Source organism: Colius striatus, chromosome 1 (assembly GCF_028858725.1).
Source record: "Colius striatus isolate bColStr4 chromosome 1, bColStr4.1.hap1, whole genome shotgun sequence".
In the NCBI taxonomy this organism is placed as follows: domain Eukaryota; kingdom Metazoa; phylum Chordata; class Aves; order Coliiformes; family Coliidae; genus Colius; species Colius striatus.
This window is the reverse complement of record NC_084759.1, coordinates 31,888,447-31,910,999: the sequence shown is the minus strand read 5'-3', so window position 1 is coordinate 31,910,999 and position 22,553 is coordinate 31,888,447. Positions and strand designations below refer to the sequence as shown.

The window sequence follows — 22,553 nt, the reverse complement described above, 5'->3', positions numbered from 1 at the left end:
GTGCTTACCCTTCTGAAATCAGGTCTTCTGTTTCTGATTCCAGCAACAATCATATTATCGTCAGAAGTCATGTCCTACTCATAAAAACTAGGACTAGAAGAGAGGTAGAGGGTTCATTTCATCCATCCTTCTTCCTCAAAGCAGGATAACTTATATCTGCACTATTCCTAAACACATTTATCTAACTTAATCATAAAAACTTCCAATGATGGAGCTTTTATGAGATCTCCAAGGTAATCCATTCCAGTCCTTAGTTATTCTTACCATTGTGATTTTTTTCAGATGTTTTTAATCAATAGCCCTTGCTACATCCTCTGTAGCTATCACTTAATACTTCCTCTTTTTAATAGATCTTACAGGTTTGAGGACTGTTACTTTGTCTTCATCAGCAGTCTCCTAAACACTAGCGTCTTATACATTTTACTCTGATCTTTTTTTTATCTGGAGCATATTTGCATCTTACTCTTAAAATAACAGGAATGATGAAAACTCTTAATTGCAGTTATCCAGATAACTCTGTTACCCAGAGTTGCACAGCAGTTATTGCTTATATTTCTGTAACACTTGTAATCACTGACATATAACCAAATACACTTTTGTTTCTAGGTGAAAAATTTAGAGAACTAATGGATAAGTTCCTGAGGGTTAACTTCAGTAAAGGCTGCCCACCCTTGTTTACCACTTTGAAATCTTTATATTACAATCCAGAAAAGGTAAAATTTAGTATTTATTTGGTTTTAATGAAGTATTCTATATTGAATTTCTGATAGACTATCTAACTAATTTTTATGTAGATTTACCAACAACCGTTGCTGAACATTTCTCTGTTATTTTGTCATATGTGAATGATCACTTGATGCCTAATATGTATAAAACTTCACTCCTGTAGACAATTGATCTTCAAATGTCTGAAATCAGATTGGTGCAGAATGCACTGAAGTTCTTGAAATCAAAGATAACCTTAACTTTTTTTGTGTGCTTTGAGTGTGTGCCAGGATTCTTTTGAACTTATGGTTTATGATGTCACCAGAAGTCATGGTTTTAAAATACCACACAGATGGCTATTGTTCTACATACCTTTCTTAATTGCATGAATACATGAATGTATTAGTGTTTACCACAAAGGCTTTTTTCCTGTTTCAGTCTGTAGATAAAACTTCAGTGTCTATTTTTTTCATTTCTGAAGTCTGTTTTGGTAAAATTGTTTCATTAGAGTTATTGCTTCAAATATAATTTTGTTGCTAAAAGATAGATACAAACTCATTTGGTGTGCAAAGAGAGTTTTAGCACTTCATTGTTTGTGATGTGATGGTTGTAACAATTGCCATATTTAGGGGCAAGCTTATCCAGAAAGATGCCTTGTTCCTAGCTGTCTTTATTGTATCAGAACAGTGCTGTTTAGAACTGCCATTTAATCCTAAAAAGTAATTAAAATTTAAATCAAGAGACTCAAGGCAATATGCTTGGATTTGTTTGCGTCCTCCTCTTACTTAGGGTCTTGTTGAATTGAGTTTTCATATAACTGTAGTAACAGAAGGATCTGTGAAACTAAAACTTCAGTTTTAATCTGACAGTTATGTGTAGTTGCTAAAATTCAGGGGTTGTGGGTAGAAAGTTGCAGCAAACTGTATGTACACACATACAGTTTCCTGCAGGAAAATGTTATATTTTGGTATCTAACTTAGCACATAAATTGTGTACCTGGACTGGAAATAGAAAGAATGGTAGACAGGATTTTGTTATGCCTACTAGAAAATATCTAGCAAGTTACTGACTTCTCTACAAGGTGGGAATCAACTGTCTATTTCTTTGGAAACAGATATCGTTTGATGCAGTCAACTGCAGTTGAGTTTTTGAAGTGGCATAGATTTGAAGATTTTATGAAAGAGTTGGTATTTAAGCCTAAAATATTCCTCCTTTCTTGAACTTCAAATGGTCCAAGATCTTTCATAAGCCGTGGTTTTGGGAAAAAATAAATTATATTAATAGACTTTTTATTTGTGTGTAGTGAACTGATATAAAATACTACAACACTATTTTTTTATGTAGGTCAGGTAAATGTTAAGTCAGTGCCTGCAAGAATTTCAGTGGAAAAGATTATACAGCTTTACTTCCTTAATGAAGACGAGGATTATATTTCTCAATATGTATCTCTTAATGTTTTAATGTTAAGAACACCTTTTACACCTGAATAGGGAGACAAAAAGGCTATGCAGACATGAGTAGCTGATTATTGTAGAGGAAAAATTGATATCTTCCTGCTGTTAGGAGAGGACAGGATGAAAAAAACGCAAAACAGTTTTCTAGAAGGCAAATGTTTCACAACTGTGCTCAGTTAAAAAGTTTTGTTAGCTGCATTAAGTTGGTACTTCATACTTAAAAATTGTTGACATATTTTGTTTTAAAAACAGGTTTTGGTCTGCTAACATCACTTAACAGTTTTGAGTGAAATCTAGCTTCAGGTACACAGATGGGAGAGATCTACAAAGTTTTAGGACTTTCCCAGACCAAAGTGAAGACTATTTAGAGGTTTTAGAAACTCTTCTCTACTTGCTCTGCTTATAGAGTATCAAAATATGAAGGTTGTAGGTTGGAGATTTTGCTCTGTATTCCAATACAGACAGCTGGGATAAAGATGTAAACCAGATTTGCTTTACTAGTGAAAGTCACATCAGAAAATAAGTTGGGAGAAATTCTGGTTTTTTATTTGAGTTAAAGTTCAGATGAGTTTTATGGGGATTAACTGATGATCATAGAGTCATACAATGGTAGGGATTGGAAGGGACCTTTAGAGATCATCTAGTCCAACCCCCCTGCAGAAGCGGGTTCACCTGCATCAGGTCACATAGGAACGCATCCAGGTGGGTCTTGAAGACCTCCAAGGAAGACGACTCCACAACCCCTCTGGGCAGCCTGTGCCAGGGCTCCCTCACCCTCACGGTGAAATAGGTTTTTCTTATATTTAAGTAGAACTTTTTGTGTTCCAGCTTCATCTCATTACCCCTTGTTGCTAGCTACTATAGAAAAGAGGAATCTCCCAACCTCCTGACATCCACCCTTTAGATATTTATAAATGTTAATAAGATCTCCCCTCAGTCTCCTCTTCTTACTAAACAGCCCCAGTTCCCACAGCCTTTCCTTGTGTGAAAGATATTCCAGTCCCCTGATCATCTTGATGGCCCTGCGCTGGATTCTCTCCAGCAGTTTCCTGTCCCTCTTGAGCTGAGAAGGCCAGAACTGGACACAGGACTCCAGATGAGGCCTCACCAGGACAGAGTAGAGAGGGAGAAGAACCTCCCTCAACCTGCTGGCCACAGTCTTCTTGATGCATCCCAAGATGCCTTTGGCCTTCTTGGCCACAAGGTCACATTGCTGGCTCATAGTTAGCTTATCAATCGGGACTCCCAGGTCTCTCTCTGAAGAGCTACTCTTCAGCCCTTTGACCCCCAGGCTGTACTGATGCATGGGGTTGTTCCTTCCCAGATGAAGGACACTGCACGTGTCCTTGTTGAACCTCATGAGGTTCCTTGCTGCCCAATTCTCAAGCCAGTTGAGATCCCACTGAATGGCAGCACAGCCGTCTGGGGAATCAGCCAGTCCTCCCAGTTTGGTGTCACCAGCGAACTTGCTGAGGGTACACTCTGTCCCCTCATCCAGGTTGTTGATGAAGATGTTGAGCAAGACTGGCCCCAGAACCCATCCCTGTGGAACTCCACTGGCCACAGGCCTCCAACTCGGTTCTGTGCCATTGATCACCACCCTCTGGACTCTGTCATTCAGCCAGCTCTCGATCCATCTCACTGTCCACTCATCCGAGCCACACTGTTTGAGCTTTCTGATGAGGATGTTACGGGAGACAGTGTCAAAAGCCTTGCTGAAGTCAAGGTAGATGACATCTGCTGCTCTTCTCTCAACTAGCCAGCCAGTTATGCAGTCATAGAAGGCTATCAGGTTGGTCAATCGGGATTTCCCCTTGGTGAAGCTATTTTGACTCCCCCAATAACCATCTTATCCTTCATGTGTTCAGTGATATCATGTGTTCAGTGATAACATTCAGGATAAGTTGTTCCACCACTTTTCCAGGGATGGAGGTGAGGCTGACTGGCCTGTAGTTTCCTGGGTCATCCTTCCTGTCCTTTTTTGAAGATTGGCGTGACATTGGCCTTTATCAACTAACATAGTTTTACTATGTTAACATTGACTTGATCTGAGATCCTTTAGTCAGTTAAGGAGTTTAAAAGGTAATTTATGTACCAAATCATTAATCATATCCACCAAGAATACACTGCAGTAATTTTTAATTTACAAGTTGGATAAACACTACGTTTAAGTGGGTTTTTTCAGCTACTATACTTTTGTTTTGAGAATTGTCTTACTAAATCCTTTTCTGGTAGTATTCTTACATATTTATTACACTAAGCTGTGTTAGGGAGACTGGAAGTGTCTGATACCTGACTGAATTTCTTGGGTTTTTGTTTGAAATCTTATCTGACACCTCATTGGAGATAAGCTGTGCCTAAATAAAGGATCCTGGAGACTATGAAGAATGTCTTTTTGTTTTTCTAACTTTTCTAGGAATCATAGAATTATCTTTGCATATAGATGTATGTATGGGTGTATCGTGTTCCTGTATGTTCCTGCTTTCATTAGGTGGAGAAAGGTGTGGAGTAAAACCGCTTCTTCATCATTCAACTAAAGAATGTGCTTTACTTGATTAAGGAGGAAAGATACTTTTCCTTCAAAATCAAAGTAGAAGTATAGTTTAAGATGATTTTAGTGAACTCACAGAAAGATACTGTAAGTGGAAACATAGTACATAGCACAATAATATAAAGTTATTTGTTTAATGAAAAATAATAAGATAGTTACTTGAAGAAAGTCTTTGCTGGCAGCCAAAGGCACATGCTTCTCAAATATGTTCAGTAAAGAACATATGCTTTTTAGTATTCTAAAAGACATCTTTTGAAGTAAAGTCTTTCCTAATATAAATAAGTTTCTAATGAGCTTATACTTCATTATACTATCTGTCTTCCTAAAATTCTGGAGCAGAAAAATATCATGTGTTGGCCTTGTGTTCAGTTTGCATTGTGCAGAGGTTTATATTTGACTGCACAACTGGGTTGCAAATGAAACTTGAAGCAGTTAGCAAATATTTTAGACTTGGGTACCTGAAGGTAACAGATGGTATGGTGAAACCTGGGGCAAAGAGGTTAGCTGGATGTTTAATAAATCTCAGCAATAACTCTTTTTTTTCCCTTCTAGGAGTAAGCTGTTAACCTACTGAAATTCTAAGTAATTAAATTTCAGAGGTACTTAAGTCAGACTTGAAAATAACTCCACAAGCTGACTGGGATGGGGCAAAAGTATGAATCTTGTTTTGCTGTTAATTGCAATTGTAAATTCTGCAACAAAATCCAATTGCAGATTTATGATCTTTCATTGCTTGCAATGCAGTGATATGACTAATGCTCTTCTCCCTGGTTTTACAAGGGAATTACCCCACAAATGGTTTAATCTTTCAAGGCTCTTTGAATGAGGTGGTGATTCTTAAGGTTTTCTTCTGTTACACAAGTCTAAGTAGCATGTGAACAGTTTCTGGACTGTTTCTTACTCTTTGTCAAGGTCCCTAGACTGGAGGAGATACCAGTAGTAGTGACTGAAGGGTCTTGAAAAAATTGAGCTAATGGTTGCCTTTTGCCTAGAATTGTACTGCCATTTAAACTTGATCAAATGTATTGTGAGCTTTTGATTATTAAAATATTGTATAATTTAAAGAAAATCATGGCACCTGTTCACCATCCTGAATGTACTTAAACCATACTGTAACAAAAAGTTACTCTAATATTGAGATAAGAATAGAGAGGTATTGAATTGCAAGAGGAAATGTTGGACAAAGGCCAACTGGGGAGATACTTGGTTTACAGTTTTCTATCATATTGGCAACTGTTTTTTCTACCAGTAATGTGGATGAATAAGAATGTAGAAGTTGAAGTTTTCTCAAGTGATAACTGTTATACTGTCTGTTTGCAGATACCAGAGGCATGCACTAGACACTTCCTAACTTGCTACATTGGTACACAGTTAGACTCTATGTCTTTCTAGGTGAACAAAAGATGATTTAGAGAGTAACAGAGATGGTCAGATTGAGTGTTACTGTCTTTCCAGAGTGTCTAATTCAAAAGAATATTTATATTATATAGGCTGTGTTCAGTGGTACAGTGTTGCTCATCCTCAGTCCTAAATCACTTTTTAACACTGTTTTGATGGCTTAGTTCTTATTTTTAAAAAGTATTCTGATCAGTAAAAATTGGTTTATCACTGTTGATTTCATATGACTCTTGAAATAGTCATTGTATGTTGTAAAGAAATTGGCTACATTTTCCTTCTCTTCATTTTGTGTCAGCGTCTAGGGAATGCTGTAAATATAGCCTATGGCTTTTTAAATGTGAAAACTCTTGGTCATGGTTAAGTAAAGTGATTATGTAACATTCAAAGCTTAAAAAGTACTGTACTAGGTTCTACATATATGTTAGGGTTGGAGAAAGGCAAGGAAATGGCTGGTCTAAACAAGAGCTGAGACCTGTCTATAAGAGGTTACCAATGTTAAGGAACAGACCTGCATTCTGAGTTCAGTATTTATTTTTATCAACTGATCATGTAGTATCTTGAAAGGATGGAGTGTTTGACTTGGTATGTCTTGTCTTCAACTTCTGAGTTGTTGAAACAGCTAGCAGGCTCTTAAGTGTCACTTAGGACAACTCCTCATATGAAACAAGTGCAGGAGAAGAGCTTTTACGAGTAGCAAAGCAATCAAATAAAAATATGAAGAACGGATATATCTTCAGAAAATTGGGTTCACTCACTTTCCTGCATAACTTGTTACTGTACTTGTGCATGTTGAATTGAGTTGATATTTTCATTAATGTGTATTAAAAAGCATACTTTTTATCAAAGTATGGATAAAAAGAATATTTTTGATGTTTCTGTGTTCTTTAACTAGTTGCTGTCATTCAGAAACAACTATTATGTCTGTAAAAGAAACAAAGATGGGGAAAATATAAGTATGGACTTGAAGTGTTTCTATAATTTGGATGTTGTTTCATGTATTAAAATGTCAGCAACTTCTGGTTCTCATCCAGAGTATCTGATTTTAAAGTAGCTTTTAGAATAGGGAACTATTAACAGATGCCATGGTAAACACGTGTGCCTTGATTTAAGTTGTCACCTCCTCAAATACCACCAGCCTATGCCTGTTGTTGCAATTCCTCTTGAAACACACTCTTGGTTCTGTCTGTTTTCCAAGATAACAAGACAGAACCTCATGGAACCTCCATTCCATGTTTGTTTTGTTTCTTGGACTCCCCCACCTACAACCCCATGTAAACTTTATTTGGATAATTACTGTCACAAAACAGAAGAATTCTGGAGGAAGCCTTACCTAAAAAGGGAAGGCAGTCTATGCTAAATGGCATTGTTGTGGTGTTTACACTAAATGCACAGTTCAAACTCTACCCTTCATGCACTTAATATATGCCTGCAGTTGGGAGGTACAGCAGGTACCTAGTCTTCTTGGGGAGAAAACATGTCCCAAGCAGGTAATTAGTTTGTTATTTTTCTCCCTTAACCTACACCTTCTCACATCCACTAGCACTAAGACAAACACTGGAACTGATGATACTTTTATTCTGGTCTTCTAGGTGTCATTCACTCCTCTGATAGTCCCTTTCTCATCTAAAAGTGTCTTAAAGTATCTGCATATATTTGGTAATGGACTCTGCAACAAAATGACAGGGTATTGCTCAACTGTTGCATAGTTCATGCCCCAGGTGATACTTGAGTCTACTCTCTTACCAATCAAAGACTGGATTCCTGTTAAGTATCAAGAAAAAGCAAAGATACCAAATGTCAGTGACTGCATTGACACTTTTCACTGTTGTTTTAAAAAAATAACCACCCAAAACCAAACAGTCTCTTCATGAAGCAGACTCCAGAAAAAAGTTGAAAACACCTTTCAAGATAAAACTTTTTGCTATCTTTCCTAATGAGATTCTCATTGCAAACTGAACAGTTGTGGTGGGTGTGAGTTGCTGATATAAGTACCCAGTTTGGTATACCAAGGCAACAGACAATATACACGACTACTGGGGGCCCATGGGTGTCAAGCTGATTTCTTTTAATGTGCATATTGGGCCCATTGGACCTTATGGGAACCATCCACAACTGCTGAGGGAGACTGCCATTGCACTGCCATTCAGTCTTTTAAAGGTCATTGTGGTGGATGGAGTTTCCTGAGGCCTGGAGGAATGATAAAACATTACTCCTGTTCTGAAGAAGTACAAAAGGGAAGATTTGAAGAGCTGTGAACCTGTCACCTTCATCTCAGTCTTTGTGAAGCTCATGGAGCAAATAATCCTGGAAACCATTACCAAGCACACAAAGGACAAAGTGGGGCTGGGAAGGGGCTAAGATGTGTTTATGAAGGGAAAACTTGATAGCCTTTTACTATGCAATCACTACCTCTAGATAGTGATCACTGTCACTACTACATGGGGATAACAGTTGATACAATTTATCTACATTTTTAGCAAGGCTTTTGATACTGTTTCCTGTAACACAAACCTTGGATGTGCAGCTTAGTAGACAGTAATGTAGACTAAAAACTATCTGAAGTACCCAGCTCAGTGATGTGATCAGCAACACAAAGTCCAACTAGGGGCCAGCAGTGTGTAACACCATGAAGTACTTTGTCGGGGAGAGTGTATCTCTGCCCCCCCAACTTTGCAGATGGTAGAAAATTGAGAGGAGTGGCTGATGAACAAGAGGTTTGTGCTGTTCTTCAGAGAGACTGTGACACAATGGAGAAAGGGTCTGAAAGGAACCTTTACGAAGGGAGACAGGGTATCTTGCACCTTAGGAGGAACAACTCCATGCTCTCCTATAGGCTAGGAACTGATTATGGAAAAGAAGCTTTGCAGAAAAGGGCCTAGAGGTCCTAGTAGACAGCACGGCCAATGGTATCTTGGGGTCCATCAAGGAGACTGTGGCCGGCAAGTCCAGGGACGTTATCCTTCATCTCTGTACTACTGAAGCCACATTTGGAGCACTGTGTCCAGTTTTAGACTCCCCCAGTTCAAGAGTGATAGAGAACTTTGGGAGAGAGTCCAGTGGGGGGCTACTAAGATAATCAGGGGACTGGAACATCTGTCTGAGGAGGAAAGGTTGTGACACCTTCGGCTGTTTAGCCTGGAGAGGACTGAGGAAGGATCGTACCAACATTTATAAAAAGGGTGGATGTCAAGAGAATTAGGCAAGTCTTTTTTTTTTTTTTTTTTTCTATAGTGCCCACTGCCAGGACATGGAGTAACAGACATAAGCTAGAACAGAAAAAGTTCCACTTCAAGACAAGGAAAAATTTCTCTGTGAGAGAGCCGTGTCACAGACTGCCCAGGGAGAGCGTGGAGTCTCCTTCTCTGGAGATTTTCAAACCCACCTGGGTGTGTTCCTGTGTGACCTGATCTAGGTCTACCTGCTTTAGCAGTGAGTTAGACTAGCTCATATCTGGAGGTCCTTTCCAGCCCTTACCATTCTGTGAAACTGAACATGAGCTAGGAACCTAGCCTGTGGAAAAGAAAGTCCCCAGCATCTTCAGCTGCATCAGCAAAGGCACCACCATGAGGTTGAGGGAGGTGATCCTTCTCTCTTCAGTCTAGTTCTGGGCTCTTCTGTATGACAGCCACATGGATGTACTGGCAAGAGTCCAGAGAAAAGCCTTGGTTTTGGACCTGTCAAAGTAGCATATGCAGTATCCCTCTTTATTTCTGCTGCGTTCCACAGTGCAAATTCTATTGGACAATGTAATAGTTTGGACATGCTCAGTGGAGTTGTTTTTTTTAAATGCTTGACAAATGCCATATTCTAGGCTTTAAATGAGGTGCTGTGTTTTGGATGTCAATACTTTTAATTTTGAATGACTGTTACTAATACTCATTCTTCCAAGTACCTTTTGGCTTCCCATACTCTACAGTGACAACTACGCTGGCACACATTCAAAGAGAAAATGGTCTTTTACCCTACAGTGGCTTGCTCTGAGAGGTAATAGCACAGTGATCTGTCAGCTTCGTCTTGAAGTTTTAATTTATATAAATTCTGCAGGTGAGAATAACAAGTAGAGAAGTAGGACTCCAGCAGATGATGCTACTTGGAGCTGATTCATGACTGTATCATGCAATTCAAAATGGTTGATCTAAAGGCCCTGATTCATGGACAGAATGGTTCACATTCCCAATAGTCTATTCCATCCTTGTCTCTCAATTGCTACTTCTGGGAACAGCACAGATGTTTGAGTACCAGTTTCTGAATGTGTATAGCTTTAAATTTGTACTTGTCTTTTGTTTTCTTAATGTGTTGTGCTACTTGGCTAAAAGCACAGCTGCGCAACAAACTATTTCTGCGGTGGCAATCTCTAAAAGATGATTGGATTGAACATGTGAAAATAGAAACCATTACCTGTTCTCATTTGAAAAAAATCAATTACATGATTTAGAAAAAGTCATATGCTATTAGAGGGGTACTTCTGCATAGTGGACCAAGGTTGATAGCATGTTTTGAAAAAATCTAGTTCCATATGAAAATAGTTTCTTTTATTTAAGAACTTATTTAAAACAATATTTCTCGTACTGCCTTTGGAGATTTATTCACTTGATTTTTCTTGATCTTGTCATAAACTGCTAAACTTCTACATCTATGATTCTTCTGTCTTAAACTCATAAGCATACTGTGGAGGTTGCTTGCATTTTGAAGTGAATTTGTTGTCTTTGTAAAGACAACTAAATTATAAACGTCAATTTTCAAGTGAATTTTGGAGGCTAGCAGGGCATTTAAAACCCACCTGGATGAGTTCCTGTGTGACCTACTCTAGGTGGTCCTGCTCTGGCAGAGGGGGTTGGACTAGATGATCTTTCAAGGTCCCTTCCAGCTCTTAAGATTCTGTGAAAAGGCAGCTTCACCCTACAGAAGGGAACTTGTGGATTTGTGTTTGGGGCTTTTTTTTGCTGACTATGTATTCTGTTTTCCTTTATAACTTCAAAGTGTTATTCAAGAAAAAATATGTGACTATAGTGAAACTTTTTACTTGATGCTACTTGGTTTTTGAGTTGATACTTTAAAAGAGTATGGAAATTTTTGTTTTTATGATTTGTGGAGCATTTTGGAAAAATCACTCTAAGTATTGCTCTCTGAGTGGAAGGTTTTGAAATGTGACTGTATGTGTTCTATGTACATGTGAAGCATTTACAAAGAAAATGTCTCAACCCTTTTCTTTGGCATAGGAGACGTACTGTCTAGCTGTTGGGCTCTTCCTCTTAGGCTGCAAGCAGTTTTGTAGTTTTTATTCTTTGTCTTATTACTTTAGTTTCTGAAGTTTGTTATTATTTAAAAAATGGATATGAGGAAAGTAGCCATTTTCCTTGAGTTTTCTATAATTCTAAACCTTTAATTTGAAAGATCTGCTGTAGATCACAGTGGATTACTCATTTTTTTACCAGGCTTCTTTTATTTCTAAATAGCAAATATACGTGGTTATTTAAAATGCATTTCTTAGGTTGATATCTTTGTACTTGAATAAAGTTCACCCAGTTGGCATAATGCATCTTCTGTTATTCTTTTAGCTGTAATCTTTCTGGCACATTCAGGGAACAAATCTTGTGTTTGGGAGTGCCACTTCATTGTTATGAGTTCACACAGAGTTACCATCCGGGGTGAATGTAGCTGTGGTGTTTGGCATGATGTTTCTGATGGAAGCTAATAACCTGAAATATAAGCAGTTGCGTAGGATTCTGTAAGCTGATGTCCAGATGTATTAGAAATAACTGAGCAGCTTTATTTGTTATTGTTCTTCCCAAGAGGGATCTTGAAACCCTACCCCCACTTCCCCCCAAAAAACTTCTTTTTGTACTTGAACAATGTTCAGAAATGTTCTTTGGTTCCCCGTACATGCTGATCTCTACATCCATGAGGTAAAAATCCAGAGAAGGAAGATCCTCAATTAGTCAACATCAAGATTTGCATCAATTGTGTTGCAGGTGCATTGATTGATTCCATTGAAGTTGACAGTAGTTCACATGTGCCCTTTTTCTGAATAATTAAAAGCATGGAGACTGTGAGGAAATACTGGATGGGAGAAAATGGCTGGGAAGAAACATCAGTCTCAGAAAAAGGTGTAAGACTGTCTGCACAGGAAGGTAGGCTGTCTCCAGTGAAGATCTTTCTTTAACCTTTTTACTGAAAAGAGGTATTTCCATCCTTGATGTAGAAAGATAAAGTAATTTAAAGCCAGTTGCAACTGGTTTTATAGTTAAATACCCTTTGGGAACTGTTGGTGGATTACATAAGGAAGTAAAAAACATTAGTTCCACTAGGAACCTGTCTACTTTTTAAGAAGAAATAACTTTGTGAGATCAACCAAGGACAGACAGCTTTTTGTTCATACTGACTTTTAAGAAGTAGTATCTCTGAGTTAAAATTTCAGGATGAGAAATCTGATAAGCGGACTTATCCAGGATCGAGTTAGACAACTGGTGCATTTATAGCAGAAGATGCATTTCTGCTATGTAACTGTCTCTTAAGGAAGAGTAAGGAAATTTAAAAATCAGCGAAGGAAGGAGAAGGATGAGAAACTTCATTGTAGGCATTGCCAGGATAGGATGCTTCCACTCAGTAGTGAGAATGGCTAGTGTAAAACATGTTGATGGCTGAGAGATTGGGTCTCTGAGGTAATGTGTAAGCAAAGAGCTGACAGGTAGAGCAGCTAATTTATGAACTACTTTATCAAGAGAGCTTTCTTAGCTTTGAGTGGTGTACACTGGAAATAATTACTCCAAATACCTATCGAAAGACGCACAAGAAATGCTCTCAGTCTCTCTGCTCATACTTGATCCTACCTATACTATGCTCATAAGAAATTATTTCCTTTCTTTTGTGCTGTCCTCAGACCTGTTAAAAGCTTTCAAAAAACAGTTTTCTATGAAGTTAGTTCTGTAATAACCACAGTTACATCTTTGAGCACTGGTTTATTCTGAATTTCTATTCTTACAAGTGTCTTAAAACTTTCGGTACGAGCCTGTACTGCTGTCAACTTAATCTACTATGTCAACAGTTTTATGACTGGATCATTAGGAGTAATACTAAAACTGGAAATTGAAGTGCTCTAAAATGAAGAATGCTGTTTTTCTGCGTGTGTTTATGTACTGTATTATGTATTATAATGCAAATGGGTTTGTTTAACAGTTTTCTCATATGCTGTGACTTAGGTCACATCTCACAAGTTTGTTGTCTTGGTATTGTACAATAGAGAGGGGAAGTATTAGCTATACTTCACATACTTAAAAACAGGCAGTAAAGTGTCAAAGCAAAATTCTGCAGGAATTTGTCCTGCATATAGTCTAGGAGTTACAGTTTCAGGGATGTTTATCTTCAGAAGCATTCATTGACCTTAATTTTGTGTGGAATGCTCAGCACGTTGGCCAATCTGGTTCTTGATGTTTTAAGACAATATGAAAATGAACACAAAAATCTCTTTCATGGGTGTTAGTAGTTTTGTAGAAAAGTACCCCACTTCTTTCCCATTCCATTCACTCTCTGGTGTATGTTAAATGGGGAAAGTGTTCTTCAAGAAAAAAAAATATATAACAAAACAGTTTAGATTGTGTTGCTTGATATCTGCATTTTTATTGTTTGAGTGTCTCCTTGATTTATACCTTACAAGCTATTGTCTTTAGTATAATTCAGACATGACTGCCGTTAGAACAATAAGTTTGAGCTAGCCAATTATCTCTGAAGTTTAGGATTTGTTTTTCTTCCATAGTATAACCATATCAAGAGAATGTCAGTTGTTTTAACTTCTTTTCAGTTCAGTATCAAGTGTAGATTAAGGTAAAGTGGAGTCAATTAAAAAAAAAAAGTAAACTTCAGGTCCTCATTCCTTCCATATGAATGAAGTGCTCTCCTAGCACAACTTTCCAATCGACAGCTATGTTAGTTGTAGAAGTCTGTTTCACAAAGCTCCACCATGTCTATAACTGTCTGGTGAAAGATACCATCTTATTTGTAGTCTTTTTACCCTTTTGCACTAATTCTTGGATGAAAGATGTCTAGTATGTTTAAACAATGGGCTTTTCTAGAGGTCTTTCCTTGTGTAATTCGAAATAGCAGATAAATGAGTAGGCTTTCTAAATCGTACATAGACTCTTCAGTAGTAGTCTGGCATGTTTAATTTCTATAGTTCATTTTGCAAATGCAGTGAAAGATCAGTGTTTAAAAGCATGAAATCAGAAAAAGAAACTTAAAAATCAAGCCTTCTGTGGTCTTTTCTGTATTCACTAGGTTTGAATTTTAATTTTGTGTTGTGCATTTTGCAACTTTAGCACTGTGGGAAAGGTTTCATGGGACAGTAAGTCTGTTCTGACTGTGGTGTTTCTGTCCTACTGAACTCCAGGTTCCTGCGCAAAAGTTTTCAAAATTGTGTTAACATTTGACATTGGCAGTTGTATAAACTGTTAATCTGTGTTAACTTCGGCTTTCAAAAAAAGATAGTCTATGTTGAAATCTGACATGGACATTTTTGCCAAATTAGTTAATATAGATCCCGTCCAAGCCTTACCATTCTACAATTCTACCTTAGAGCTCCATGGCAAAAAGGAGCTCTGTCTATGCTTTATTTTCAGCAAATTTTAAATTTTGAATATAGCTGACACTACATTTGATGTATTTCACATTTGATTGAGATTACAAATCCTTAATGGAGGTGTGGTGGTTGTGAGAAATTAAGTGTCAAGAAAAATCTAAAAGATAATAAAGGTCTTATATCCCATTCTAAGAAAATATGCAATAAATAAAGATCATTGAACTTCCTTAGAGGGTAGATCAGCTCTGAAGAAACATCTAATAGAAGGCTACGTTCTGTATTGTTTAGAAAACATGTCACTGATTTCTTAGATGGTCAGGGACTGTCATGATTTAAGCCCAGCTGGCAACTACCACACAGCTGCTTGTTCACCCTCACCTTCTGTAGGATGGCAAAGACCTCAGAGAGATGGGATGATATAGGATAACCAAGGGCCTGATGTAGTGAGACAAGGGCAGGGAGGGCTCACTGCCAATTGTGGTTCTAGACTCGACTACTTAGAGGAGAACAGTTTAATCTACTACCAAGTAGAAACTGAACACACAGAAAGCAAAATCAGAGCAGGATGATGAGAAAAATAAAACCAACATTTTAAGACCTCCTTCTCCAGTTCTTCCTGGGCTCAGCTCACTGTTCCCCAAATCTCCACCTGCTCCACCCTCAGTAGTGCAAGGGGACAAGTAACAGCGGATCTGGTCAGTCCCTCACAGATGCTCTCTGCTGCTTCTTTCTTCTCAGAGAAGGAGGACTCCTCACGTTCTTCCCCTGCTCCAATACAGGGTCCCTTCAATGGGATACAGTCCTTAATGAGATTCTCTTGTGTGAGTCCTTTCCAAGGGCTGCAGCTCCTCACAAACTCCTCCAGCACTGATTTCCTCTACAGCAGCACAACTCCAGGCACATACTGCTCCAACACCACCTTCCCACAGAGTCACGGCTCCTCTGGGCACAGCCAGCTCCTCTGCTGTGGAGTCCTCCACAAGTTTCCAATAAGTCTCAGCTTCACCATTACTCACCTTGGGATGCAAAGGGGTCTGTCTCTGCTCCAGCACACCTCTTCCTCTTGCCTCACTGACCTTGGGGTCTGTATGGTCACTTTTCTCCAACTTTTACTATCTTCCAGCTTCTTAAAAAGTGATTGCAAATGCACGCAGTCAGTCCCAGAGGTGAGTCCAACTTGCTTACAGGAGCCACCATTAGAGCCCCTTCCCTAAAATGGCTCCACACAAACCCATGACAGGGTTCTTTGTAGTAGTAAAGCTGCTTACAAAAACAAACTTGGCATCTGAATATGTTAAAGAAAGATGTATAAGAAATTTAAGGAGGTGTTAAGTAGAAGGCTGCTTGTGTTCTTCTGTTTCTACTTTCATGGCATAAGGTGGTAAAGTAATTTTTAGTAGATTGTGATTTTTATTGCATTCAGATGGTAGCTATATACTAAAATGTAAGCAATGGAAATTTTCTGTATGAGACATAATAGCCTTTCACAGTTGGAGTAATTTGAGTAGTCTCTGTGGACTTGTTTTGTGCTTAGTACTTGATTGGGCGGGGTAAATCTATACAGGCCCCATAAGTTGTACAGCAGAAACTTTTTAGGTGAGACTGAAGAAGTTGCAAGTGAGTTAATGTATACCTGCCTTGAGTGAAAATGGAAATAGTCATTCATTTGCATATGTGACACCTTTTTACACTTAATATCGTTATATTTCAAAGTAGTTAGATGGGACATTTCTTAGGTAATGGATGAACATTGCTTTTAAAAAAGCAAAATCAGCCAGTGTGAACTTTGCTGAAGAGATTTTCATAGGAAATGGAAGTTCTTTAGGTGGTAGCTCATATATACCTTCCTGTGTGGATACACTAAAAGATCCTGAACTCAGACCTTTTGTGTAGTGCAAGTGTGCCAGCTGGCTCATGTGTTTAACATGCTCCGTTCTTTGCTGCCTCAATAAAAAGCACATCTCAATTCATACCAATCACCTCTTGGCTAGAGATGAAGATGTTTCTTGTCTTCATTGGGCTGTTGTAAAACCTTTTTTCTGATGTGTGGCTGCCCTCTCCTCCTTGCCCTTTTTTCTCTGATGTGATTAATTGAATTTGGTCTTTTTTTTTTTTAGTCTATTTGAGCTTCCTTCCTATCAGTATTTCCATCCAGAAAAGCACAATCAGAGTGCCTGAGATTGAACTACTGTTGGTTATGTGGCGGGACTCTGATAGATACAACAGATCATCAGAAGTATGCCTTTGCTACTACTCGTAAATATTTTTCAGGCCAGAAAGTTCACATCTAAGCATTTGTAGTGATGAGGGGTTTAGGTTGCAAATTTACCATGTAGGCAGAGCTTCACTGGCTCTGAACCCAGGATGCTGTTGTTTGGTGCCTCTAAGGACCTAGAGAAGGGGGTAAAAATCCCTTAACAAGCCCTGTGTCTCATCTGTCATAAGTAACCAAGTAATACTTTTAAGAGAAGGCTGTAAAGGTGCCTTTGTTAACAAAAGGTATTTTGAAGCAGAATCGTTGAAGAAATACTACTTCAGAAGATGTTTTTGTTTATGCCATTGTTGTACCAGAGCTTTTTCTAGTGCTAAGCTGTTTTGGGGTTAGAAAGTTCTGTTTAAATTGCATGAAAAGCATAGCATCAAAAGAAAAGCAAGGAACCGACTATGGTATTCCTCTCCATTGTTTTGTGGGTTTAGCTCCCTAGCTTTCAGCTCTCTTGTGTTGGCTGGTCTTGTGTGTGTGTGTGAGAATAGCACTGTCTCAGAAATGGACTGATAATGGAAAGAACTCAAAGAGGTGGTTTAGTACTGTTCTTGCCTGCTGCAGCAAGCAGCCACAAGCCCTGTTCACAGTGTTGTCATCAAAGGCCTGGTCCACAGCTGTGAGCAAGCAACTGCTTTCTGGGGTTTTTTTCTGTCTTAACTTACTTGGTACTGAATTCATAAATGTTTTTCAGAGTCCATTTGATACTGCATCTGCACATCATAAGCACCTTCTTATCTCTCTCTTAGATATCTCATCCTAGGGAAGACTTCAAGTATTGACATAGTACCCTTACAGACTGTTTTTATTGTTGATTCTCCATTTCCCATAAGACATTTAGAATATTGCTTCAGGGTATGTACTATATACTTCTTTCTGTCTTCTGAAAGATACTCATAATTTAGAAGACTTTATTTGTTAATGTCAACATAGTTTTCTTATGGCTGAAGGAAAACACTTTGCTACTGTTGAAATGATTAGTTTGTCATTCAATCTTTAGGTATCCCATCTTTTCTAGATGATGAGGACTGTTTTGAAGTTGCACAACAGCAATTTCCTTTGGGTACTCAGTAGCAAAACAGTTTGCAAATGGTTTCTAGATACTTCGAAACGTACAGCAACTTCTCAATTTCTGGCACAGATGTAGGGATTTGTACCAAGTCTAGTGGATGCCTCTTCTGCTGTGCTGGAAAAGTAGCCTGTCAAACTCAACTACACCCCATTCTCCTGTACAAAGAATACTATTCTTGCTTAGAGAACCAGAAAGCTTTGTTTAAGTACCACTATTTAAAATGCTAGTAATGGAAAATAGTGACAAAATTCAATTGTACTTTCAGTTGAAAAAGAAAGTGATTGATTTAGTCAGCTTTGAGACAGTACTTTTCTTCTATTGAAGTTGAAACTTTTGCCTCTTCAAGAATTGGGTTTTCAAATAAGTACTCATCTGATTCAGGGATATTTGGTTTGTGAATGGCAGATCATATGGTATTTTAGGATTAGTTTGTGAGTTACAGAGCCACTGTTGTCAGCACTATGCACATCATCTGCAAGAAACAAGTTTTGTTCAAGAAATAAACTGATGTGGAGGGTCCTCCACTTGAGAAAGGTTGTTCAATTCCAAGTTCCAAGGGCAGATAGAGTAACCTTTCTTTGAAGGGCAGGCACACATGCTCTTTTTTTCCTGTATACATCTTTTCATTGTAAGGGAAAATGTGGCATGCAGAAATAATGCTGTCGTACGTTGGATTTTGCAGTCCTCCTTCCGCTCTAGCTCTTCAGAACTAGCTAAGAAATCAAGCTTCCCAGTACTGAAGATCATCAGTGTTGACACTTTGAATCATAAGAGAATGGCATCTGTCTGATATCTGAGCCAAATTATCAGATTCTGGAATTGAGAACAACTGTCTCAAAAGACACCCAATTTCATTTCCAGGACAGATCTTCGTCCTGTGGAAGATGAGGAAATTCATGAAGAGTATCCCCTTCTACCTACTCTTTTCCCTCTCAGTCCCTTCTGCAGTAGACCTCTTTTTGCTAAAACAGTAGATGTGCTTTATAAGCACAAGAGATGATGTTTCTTTTAATTATTCCTTTATTTTGAAGGAAAGAGAAAAGTTTGGTAGCAATTCATCCCCATCCTCAGGAAGGGCTTCAAAGTTTTTTGCAAACTGAAGTTCAGGAAAGTAGTTGCCTCTGGGAACACCCATACAAGATATGCTGGATACTTGTGTCAAGATACAGTTAGTGTTTGAACTTTTAGGCTCGTAACTATTTAGAAGATAGCTGCTCAGTAATACCAAAGCAGTTCTGATTCCTGGATGTTACAGAACTTTTCCTGCAGCTGAAGGTTTTCTCTACTGCTTCAAGACTGGATGTCTCAATGGAGGTGTGTGTTTGTGTGAGCCTGTGTTTCTGTAGATGGGGAATAAGAAGCACTCACAGTTTCAGCTCACTTAGTCTGAAGTACTGATACTAGATGACTTTTGAATATAGAATGATCCTTCTGTCATCCTTCTCTTCCAGTTTAATTCAAGAGTTTTCTGAGACAGGTGAATCTCAGTAGGTGGGATTCTTGTGAGATTTCTGTGGTTTTTTTATAGCTATCTACTGTATTTAATGAGAAATAAACATACAAAACTTTCATAAGAAAAACTCACTGAGTCAATTACTGGTAGCTGAAGAACTGTTGGCGAATTTTTCTCCTCTAGGCTTTTGTGGAAAGTTATAAAAGGGATTAGCCAGAATATTCCCACATGGAGAAGTCTCCAGGTCTGTCATGGGGGTCTCAAACGTCAAGCATCCCTTGAATTCTATTTGAAGAACAGGGTTCAATTTGAGACCCTGAAATTTCAGAAGCTTCTGGATTTGACATTGAGGCGTGGTTGGGCTGTTTTCTGAGGCAGCAGCATCCTCTTAAAAACACCAGTTAATGTTTTGGAATGGCTTGCAGTGGACTGTATAGCTGCTTGAGGGAGAAGAAAAAAATTACTCTCATTAAAGTAAATGAATAATTAAAATTATTCTGGGTAGAGTACAGAACTGTGAATAGTCTTTTTAAAGTATCAGCTCTTTTAAACAAAAACATGTAAATACTTAGTCTCTGGTATGATTATTAGGCTTTCTGTAAGGAAACAGTCAAAGTGGTTTTCTAAACTGTCAGTCTTCTATGGTGTGGTAATTCCCAGAAGTGATCTGTTTGATGCATGATGATGATGGGCCATTTTAGTAATATGTGTCACTCTGCACATGTTTGTGACAAGTAATATGCTATCATGTTCTTATCTGCTGTTTTTTTGCTCTTCTTCACTGTTTTATATCCTTTTTGTTGCTGATGATGTTCAAAGCAAGATAATGTACCCCTTGCCTATGTCTCACTAGTGTAAATACTTTTGAATTTTGTAACAGTTAAGTATTTTCATAAAAGCACATACTGGAGCACATCTTTCCAAAGTATTTTGGGATTTGCCTGAAGAATCTTCTGCACTAATGCATGACTAAATTTTCTTAAGATGACCATAGCATCAATGTCTACAGATCACAGAATCTTAACGATTGGAAGGAACCTTGAAAGATGATCTAGTCCAACCCCCCTGCCAGAGCAGGGCCACCTAAAGTAGGTCACACAGGAACTCATCCAGGTGGATTTTGAATATCTCCAGAGAACGAGACTCCACAACCCATCTGGGCAGCCTGTTCCAGTGCTGCCTCACCCTCACACTGATTAAGTTTAGTTTATGTTTCTTTGGAACCTCTTATGCTCCAGTTTGTACCTATTACCCCTTGTCCTATTGCTGGACATCGAGAAGACCCTGGTTCCATTCTCCTGTCACCCACTTTTTATATATTTGTAAACATTAATGAGGTCTCCCCTCAGTCTCCTCTTCTTCAAGCTGAAGAGCCCCAGCTCCCTCAGCCTTTCATCATAAGGGTGATGCTCCACACCCTTCAACAACTTTCTGTCCCTGCGCTGAACTCTCTCCAGCAGCTACCCATCCTTCTGAAGTGATGGGCCCAGAACTAGACATAATATTGCAGATTGTTAAACTTGTCAAGTTTAAATCAGTTCAAATTTAAACCAGTTCAAATCTGTACTGGTTTGTGAGCACATGCAGTTTTAATCTTTACGTTAGGTATAGGAGGTAAAATGAGCACTGTGCTAATGGGGAAGGCTAAAGCCTGTTTTCCCCTTCTTGGATTCACCTTTCTGAGCTCATTGTCCTTTGTAATGAAATTTAAGTTGTAGATACTGACCTATGGAAAGGTTTGAGGTTTGAGTTTTGATTGTTTAAGAAGCTTTTGAAGCTACTGGCCCTTACCCTGGAATTGGTTCCATTGTTGTAGTAACAAAACCTGAGATCTGTTGATGACTTCAGTTACGCTTTCGAAATACCTTCAGTTTTTTCAGATCCGTGCAAGGGAACTGAAACTGTTTTTCCTAGAAGAATAACGTTTGAACCTAACTCATGGTCAGCATCATGGAATTTCCAAATACCTCAGCTTGACTTGTAGAAATTGTGAAATGATCTTCAGGAAGAATGCTGTAACGTTTAGAAATACTAAAATGTTATTGCCTTTAAGATGGCAGTGGTGACTCTAGAATGCAGATGAGAGATGGTAGTAAATCTAAGAGACAGATTTTAGTACTAAATTTGCAGTTAAGATGGACATAGTAATTAGGGTTCATATTTCCAGATCATTTATTCCCTGGAGCAGCAAATAAACCTGGAATTATTACTTGCAAGACAATGAAGAGTAAGCATAAAAAGAGAGGAAAAGGGTTGAATGAAAAACAAAGATGGTATAATTTTCATTATGAATGTCTCTACTAACCTAATTGCCCAATTTGCATTGCTTTTATAGCTGTTGCTTTCACTGAATACTTGTTTCCAAGTGTATTTTTCAAAGTATTTCTTGTAATGAAAATTCCAGTGTATTTTCATGGACTGTGTGAAACCAAAACTACTGCAGAGTTCTGAATTTGGAAGAACTGAGCATCTTTTAAAACATGGGGCAATTTGTTATTCTCCATTGCCTCAAGATCAGAGAATTCAATTTCACTGTTGCTGTAAGCTAATGGAAGACCATTCTGCAAAGAAAAGAGGCTTTCTTACTGCCTCACTGCCCCAGATCTGTCCACTGCCAGCTCCCCTGATAATAGAATTATGCTTATAACTGGGCATCTATATGCTGAGGTGGAGCAGGGAGTAAATCACTTGTAACCCTGGATACAGCCACTGGCTCTGACCCAGAGCAGGGTCCAGGCACACACAGCTCGGAGGTGGCAGCACCATTATTTTTAGTGGTAGCATGGTCTTCGTCCACCTGTGAAACCGTGTGCCAAGTGTGCAATAGTAGGAAATAATTGTATGTAGAGTGTGGTGCTTGGAGTTGTGATTTTTAAAGAAATGAGGGGTAGTTATTTTTTCACACCCAGTTCTTTTGCAGTCTGGCAAAGCTGGCTAGTCTCAAAAGAATTTGTGTTTACTAACAGGCAGATGAGAAACATTTGGGAATACTTTGAAGCTGCAGCGAAAAGCAGCAAGGAAATAACAATGCTCTGTTGTGCATATACACTGTAGGCCTGCTACCAGAAGTAGATGCTTACTTCTG

The 22,553-nt window shown here is 38.5% G+C and overlaps 1 protein-coding gene across 3 annotated transcripts in view; it reads left to right on the top strand.

The window, feature by feature from the left end:
• The window catches only part of NAA16 (N-alpha-acetyltransferase 16, NatA auxiliary subunit), a 72,913-nt gene that overhangs the window by 33,582 nt on the left and 16,778 nt on the right, over positions 1-22,553 (top strand). For 2 of the 3 annotated variants that reach the window (XM_061995229.1, XM_061995223.1), the window contains one exon: positions 607-713. The exons of the other annotated variant lie outside the window; for it this stretch is intronic. In XM_061995229.1, coding sequence (XP_061851213.1) covers positions 607-713 — 107 coding nt within the window. The remainder of the gene's footprint in view (positions 1-606; positions 714-22,553) is intronic. 3 annotated transcript variants of the gene reach the window in all.